Source organism: Chrysochloris asiatica, unplaced genomic scaffold (assembly GCF_000296735.1).
Source record: "Chrysochloris asiatica unplaced genomic scaffold, ChrAsi1.0 scaffold00395, whole genome shotgun sequence".
NCBI lineage: Eukaryota > Metazoa > Chordata > Mammalia > Afrosoricida > Chrysochloridae > Chrysochloris > Chrysochloris asiatica.
Window position 1 is genome coordinate 1,448,275 of NW_006408913.1, and position 7,378 is coordinate 1,455,652.

General features: G+C 44.8%; 1 protein-coding gene across 1 annotated transcript in view; it reads left to right on the forward strand.

Annotated features, from left to right (window-relative positions):
- Positions 1-6,531, forward strand: part of NEURL3 (neuralized E3 ubiquitin protein ligase 3) — a 10,204-nt gene extending 3,673 nt beyond the window's left edge. Inside the window, exons 2-4 of the mRNA XM_006876626.1 lie at positions 2,840-3,298; positions 4,513-4,584; positions 6,329-6,531. Of these exons, the coding sequence (XP_006876688.1) occupies positions 2,840-3,298; positions 4,513-4,584; positions 6,329-6,531 (734 nt within the window). The remainder of the gene's footprint in view (positions 1-2,839; positions 3,299-4,512; positions 4,585-6,328) is intronic.
- The last annotated feature ends 847 nt before the right edge of the window (positions 6,532-7,378 follow it).

Below are 7,378 nucleotides of genomic sequence, written 5' to 3' on the forward strand. Positions count from 1 at the left end.
CTTCCTAAAATGTGGAAGTGGTTTTGGAATTGGGTAATGGGTGAAGAATGGACAAGTTTTAATGGTGTCCTGGTATAGTGCTGTAGGATAAGCACAGGACTGCTAACTGTAAGGTTCAAACCCACCAGCTGCTCCTTGGGAACCCTGTACTGTATAAGGTTGATATGAGTTGGAACAGATTCGACAGCACTTAATAACAACAATTGTAAAAGCCAAAGAAACCCTGGTAGTGCTATGGGATGAGTGTTGGTCTGTTAACTGTAAGATCAGTGGTTCCAACACACCAGATACTGTGAGGTAGAAAGATGAGGCTGTCTACTCACAAAAGCTTTATAGACTTGGAAATCCTACATAGAGTCACTATGAGTTGGAACCAACTTGACGACAGTGGCCTGTTTTTGTTTTGTTTCAGTTTTTTTTTTTTTTTTTTTAATAGTAAAAGCCTTGATTGACTTGAAGGAATCTAGACTTCAAAGACAATTCTGATGAGGGCACAGAAGAAAGTGAGGAGAGCTTAGAGAAAGTCTTTCATTTCAGAGAATACATATCACACCACCAGCAGAATGTTGCTAGAATTGTGAGTGAGACTGTAAAAGAAAATAATGAACTTGTGATTGGAAAATGGAGGAAAGTGATTATATTTTTTTAATGCAGCTGCAAAGAACTTGTCTGAACTATGTTAAAATGTTTGGTGGAAGGTAGAACTTGTAAATGTTGTACTTGAATATCTGGCTGATGAGATTTCTAAGCAAATGATAAAATGCGTAAGATGTGAACTTAAAAATGAACAGTGCACTTTCTCCGGGGACGCTGTGTAGAGGCACTCAGAATGGCCCAGAGTTTGACATACTGATGTAGGCTGTCCTACAATGCAGTGTTTTACAAAACTGCGCTGTCCTGAACCCCTGGTAATAGGATTGTTTACTTCTATACCAAGAATGTTGGTAAAGCACCAAAATCTGCATGCAGTGTGTGCCCATGCCAACTCTGAGGGGTCCATGTTGTGGACCTAAAGTTCTCATGAGCTTGTCCAAGACAAAGAAACATGTCAGCAGGACCTATGGTATTGTGCTAAATGTGTCTGTGACAGGATCAAGCATGTTTTCCTTATTGAGTAGCAGAAAATCATTGTGAAAGTGTTGAAGGCACAAGCACAGAGTCAGAAAATGAAATAAAAAATAATGGAGCTTTTTGGAACAGTAATTAAAAAAATGAATGGTGCAAAATGGAAGCAGAACTTAAAGATTTGGAAATTTTGTTGTATAAACTAAGGAAATATGTCCTAGAATATTCACCAAAGATGTGGCTACACAATCTTTTGTTAAAGAGATTAAGCCTATGACTGATGGGTCTAACCAACTACTACAACAGAAAACTCGTCAGTTTAGAATGAAGGGGTCACAAACAGGATGAAAAGAAAGAAAATTGTACACCTCTTGGAATTCTACAGGCAGGAAGCAGGTCAAAGGAGCTACATCTGTTGTCCTCCAAGAAAAGAAAAGAACCATCCATGGATCAGTAGAACTATTGGAAGAAGCATGGGACACAGGATCTTCCTTCTCAGTTTCAAAGGGTGCCCTCCTAGGTCTCAAATAATCAGATCTTCACCAGTTAGGTTCCAGAGTGTGGGGCGGCCATTAAAGGATGCTAAGGGGATAGAGGAGTACTGGTGGGGCGCTATGGGTTAATGCGCCAGACTGCAAAGCCGTTTGGACCTCAAGGTTGGCGGTTCAATCTCACCAGCTGCTCCTCGGAAACCCTATCCAGGGTCGCTATGGGTCAGAACTGACTTGATGGCACTTAACAACAACAACAACAACAAAAGGGGGATGGAGCCATTGTCTATAGCTGAGGGATTGGGCTGTAATAACCAGTGGGTAGAAAAATTGAATCTGCCAGCACCAAGGGGATGGGGTTGCCACTCAAATGGACTAAGAAAATGAGACCAATGCCTAAAACCAAGGGAACAGAGTGCTGTCCCAGGGGGCCTGGAAGATGTTGCTGAAACCTGAGGACAAGGTGCAGAAGCTCAAGAGACAGGAATCGTCCTGAACCAGCCACAAAAGAAAGTTTTCTCTAGAAACAGCACCCTGAATTTAAATTTCTAGCTTTCTAAACTGTGAGAAAATAAATTTCTTCTTGGTCAAGCCACCCATTTGTGGTGTTTCTGTTATGTTGTCATTGCTAACTGCCATTGAGTTAGTTCTGAACCATAGAGACTCTGTATAGGGTTTCTAAGGAGTGACTGTGAGCTTGAACCACTGACCTTGCCATTCAAACTGACCTTGCATTAACCTACAGTGCCACACCAGAACTCTTGTTTCTGTTATAGGAGCACTAAATAACTAATGCACATATGTGTGTGTGGTATGTGCTTGTGTGTAGTTACCAAAAACATGATCATATTATATTTATTGTTCAAACTCTGCTCTATTTAATAACAATAATCATTACTGGGCATTGAATTAGGCAGAGAAGGTACAGGTATCGGTTCAATTCATCTTTACATCATTGACCAAGGAAAATAAGGCTTAGAGAGCTCATGGCAAGAATTCAGATTTTGGACAGTCAATGTGTGGTCACCACTAGGCACTACACAGGTTTTTGAGGTTCCAAGGATGGCTGCTGTAGTGGGGAGGCAGGATGCTGAGGAAGAGAGAAATGGCTAGAAAGTTTGTGACTGGAGGCATGGGGTGCAAAAGAAGCCCCAGGTTTTGGGGACTTGTCAGGAAACCAGAAGACGTTGGGGTTCCTAAGGTGACTGGGGGGGGGGGAACCAGTGGGTCCAAGTCCCTCCTGGCCTGCATTGATGTCCCCCCTCTCGTTTCTCCTTCCCCAGGCGCCAAGACACCCGAGGCCCTTCGCTTCCATGCAGAGACCAAGGGCACGCAGGTGAGTCTGGAAACGCAGCGTTGCATGGCCCGGTGTCAGGCCACGTTCCATGGCGGCATCGTGTTCAGCCAGCAGTCGTTGAAGCCTGGCGAATGTGTGGCACTGCGTGTGTTGCGTGACGAGGACAGATGGTGCGGCGACCTCCGCGTGGGCTTCACGCGCCTGGACCCCGCTCGCGTGCCCGCGCCCAGCCTGCCGCCCTTCGTGTGCTCAGACCTGGAGGAGCAAAGCCAGACATGGGTGGCCGTGCTGCCCGAGCCGAGCCGAGGCCAGGTTTTTGCTAAAGTCAACTCAGGACCCTGGGTCCTGCTGCGCAAGGGTGTACTCATGGGCACCCCTCTCTGGGCCGTGATGGACATTTACGGGACCACTAAGGCCATCGAACTGCTAGGTAAATCAACCCTCTGTGAGCTAGGCACCACTCCCGAAAGTGTAACCTAACCCCACCCCAGAGCCTTAGGAAGTCCCATTGATTTTCTCACATTCTGCCAGCTATTCCATCTCTGGTAGCGTAGTGTTTACGAATCGGGCTGCGAACCTTAAGGTCAGCAGTTTGAAACTACCAGCCGCTCCACAGGAGAAAGATGAGGCTTTCTACTTCCATAAAGATTTACACCCTCGGAAATCCTGTACAGGGTCACTATGGGTCAGAACCGACTCGATGGCACTTAACAACAACAACAACAACAACATTCCATCAATCCTTGCCCAGTGTCAGGTACAGAAATGGGTGAGCAGATACCAAATAAACAAAAGTAGTCATGGGGATGTGTGTGCTCCCAATGGATGATAAAAAGATCAGCAAAGTAAGTATCTATTGAAAGACTGAGCACATCTCACAAAGGAAGAAGACTTTTTTTTGGGCTTTGCAGTCCAAGTAGGAGCTCATTAGGAGCCAAGGATGTGATAAACAAAGTGAAAGGTTTTAGAGGCTCAGAAGAGGACTGCCTGTGGGGAAAGGGAGCCATGAGGTCAGTGACTGGGAAAATAAGATTCATCCCTCTGTCCACTCAAGAGGAGAGTAGATGTCTGTGGAGCTGGAGAAGCAGGGAACACTCATTAAAAGAAAGAAGAACATTTCTAGTCTGGAGGTCCATGGGCCTACCCAGGGATTTTGTTTTTAAAATCATTACAGCTGCAATACCTGATTTCTAAGTCTCTAATGGGACCAGCTGTTCCACAGGAGAAAGATGAGGCGTTCTGCTCCTATAAAGATTACAGCCTCAGAAACCCTGTACAGGGTCGCTATGAGTCTGAATTGACTCCATGGCACATAACAACAGCAACAACAACAATGGGACCCAAGCCTCTGTGTATTGGATGAAAGAATTCCTTCTCAAGGGAGTGGATCCACATCTGGGTTTGGGGGTGTAGGTGATGCTGAGGATCTCCACAGTGGGGCCCACGAAGGGGAAGGAAAGGAAAGGCCTCATGAATTCAGGCCTTTGCTGGGTTTTGCGGGGAAAGGGATGGCCAAGGCAGAACCCTAAAACCAGCGAAGCACTCCAGCTCAGAGCCCCAGAAAAGAAAGGAGATGGACACCTTGCCTCAGGGGTCAGGCAGGATGGGAGCACCTGGGTTTGCTCAATCCATGCACTGAACTTCTTCTCTCTACCATAGACCCCATGGCCAACCCACCACCAACCACCACACCATGGACCCTCAGTGACAATGTTCTGCTTAGGCCTGAAGGTGAGTGACATCACTGAGCATCAGGAATTCCCCAAGACTCCAACACAGGAATTATGAGATTTTGAGTGGTCCAGGACCCTAGGTGCTTGGCAAAGTTCCAGGAAAGTTTCCAACATGGTCCAGATTCACTGACCTTGGGCCAAAAGATAAAAACCTAAAAGCAATATAGCAGCTCTTCCTTCACTGCTAACTTTATATTGTTGTTGTTAAGTGCTGTTGAGTCAGTTCTGATTCCTAGTGACCCTGTATAGGGTTTCTGAGGAGCAGCTGGTGATTTTGAACTGCTGACCTTGTGGTTCAAACTGACCTTGTGGTCCATTATACCATAGCACTTCATCAGGATTCTAACTTTACATTACTGGAACACAGTTATGATGACTAAATAATCTTGTTCAGTGTCTGCTTTAATGTGCAACCCACACTTATTATAAAAGCTTTGCTAAGTAGAAATGAATGAAACATTACCAAAGTCTCAGAGAAGAAACTAGTCCTCAGGACATTATTCTACATGAACCATGAGACCTGAAGAGCTACACAGTGCTCAGCTACCACTATCATTTTGGTTAGGGTCGCAATAGATGGACCTGGATATAATGGGAGAAAATTGCAAAACAGAACTCAAATTCTTAAAAAGTCTAGACTTCCTGGACCAGTTGAGACTGAAGTACTACTCTCTGAGATGATCACCCTGAAATAGTCTTTAAACCTTGAACTAAAACTATCTCCTGAAGTCACCTCGTAGCAAAATAACAAATTGGCACACAAAAATAAAGGATTCCATTTAAAAACCATCTTAGGAGACCATAAGGTCAACAGTTACTTCTAAAGGAAAGATGAGAAGACAAGGGAATAGGGAAACTAGAATATTGTAAAGGTAACCACCAGAAAGCAATGAATGAAAATGTTGGCACTTTGTAGAAAATATAACTAAGTCACTGAACAACTTGTATGGAGATTGCTAAACGGGCACCTAATTTGTTGTGCAAACTTTCACAGAAAACATACTAATTTTTAAAAAAATTAATTAGTTAAATATTATAAAGGTTAAAATAAAAATCTGCCCATTATTCCCACGCCCAGAGTTAACCATTACCTTGTAGGTAGATTTCCTTCTAGTATTTTTTAGTCATAGATATTGTTATTGTTGTTGTTAGGTGCCATCGTGTCGGTTCAGACCCATAATGACCCTTTATAGGGTTTCCAAGGAGAAGCTGGTGAGCTTGAACTGTCAACCTTGCAGTTCAAACGACTTTGCAGTCGAGTGCATTAACCTATAGTGCTACTCCAGGACTCCGCAGTCACAGTGCTACATAGTGCTACACCTGGACTCCGCAGTCATATATATAGATGAGAGATTTTTTTACATTTTGTTTTCCTTTTTCCTAAGTTGGAATTTTATGATAGGTTTTTGTTGTTGTTAAGTGTCATACACTTAGTTCTGACTCAGCGACCCTGTATAGGGTTTCCAAGGAGCAGCTGGTGGGTTGAACCACTGATCTTGTGGTTAGTAGTCTAGTACTTATCCTACAGCACCACACCAGGACTTATGATAGATAGTTACAGATGAATATATACATATTATTTTTTCTATCCAATGTTTTTCATATTGTAAGCATTTTCTTGTGAGGCAAAATATTCTTCAAAATGCTAAGACTACAGCGTTCTCTGTCCTGCAGTTATTTCCTGAGTGCGTTGCCCACCCCTCATCCCCTGTGCCCCTGACCTGTGCTCTTCCTTTTTCCAGCCAGAGGAGGAGAGGAGTGCACCATCTGTTTTGACCACACCACCAACACCCACCTTCTCCCCTGTGGCCACTCTCACTTCTGCAACTCCTATGCCTGGAGGGTCTACATGGACACGGACAAGTGCCCAGTATGCTGCTGGGAGATCGAGGCTGTGACACTGGTGAAGGACCCTCTTGCTCTGAAATCTGAGAAAGGCTCATGAGCAGAGGCCCCCCCAGTGTGGGTGGTAGATTGGACCTGGCCCTGAGCCTGGCCCCTGCAGGGGAAAGGAGTGCAGTCCTGCTCTCTTTCTAGAGAAGACTCATGAAGCATAGCCACCAGGTGCAGCAAAGAGAAGAAGGCAAGAGAAGCAATGACCATATTATATTCCTTATCCCTCCACCAGCTGGTGGTTGGAGTGGGGCTAGTGGAGCAAGGAGGAATCCCCTTTTCTGCTCAGTTCAAAACTATCCTGACCTGTGAGAAGAAAGTGCCTTCAGCAATGGGCCAACGGACTTAGGTTCCCTCTGTGTAACTTCAAATTCATCTGTGCCCAGGGCTTGCCAAGACTTCTGGTTGGCTGGCTGGCACAGCCACCAAAGACCCAACAATTCCTGTACTCATAAGCTCAGATAATGAAAGTTGAGAGTCCAAGAACCTATCCTAAGAAGGAACTTTATTCAGAGAGGAGGTGGCGCGATCCCTCATTTTATAGCTGAGGAAGTTGAGGTATCTGCCTGAGTTTGCTGGAAGCCCTGAACACTCTGAGGTATTGAGGAACCTGGACCAAATGACAGGAGGCTTCTGGGTGGAATGTTTGTAGTCCCTTTGGAAGTCTGAGTCACCTCTAAGAAGTCCTCTGTAAAGTGGATCTGTTCCTCGCAGGCTGGTTGTACAATTCCAGTGAGATCATACAGCAGAACGTGATGAAACACATGAGAGGGGATTGTTGCCATTTTGGTTATTCCCTTGTTTGTATCTCCAATATTAAAACAAAGTCTGACTTTTGTGAACGATATTCTAACAGATGTAGCTCCTTTGTTGCAGTTAGTGGGAGGGGATGAAACGGA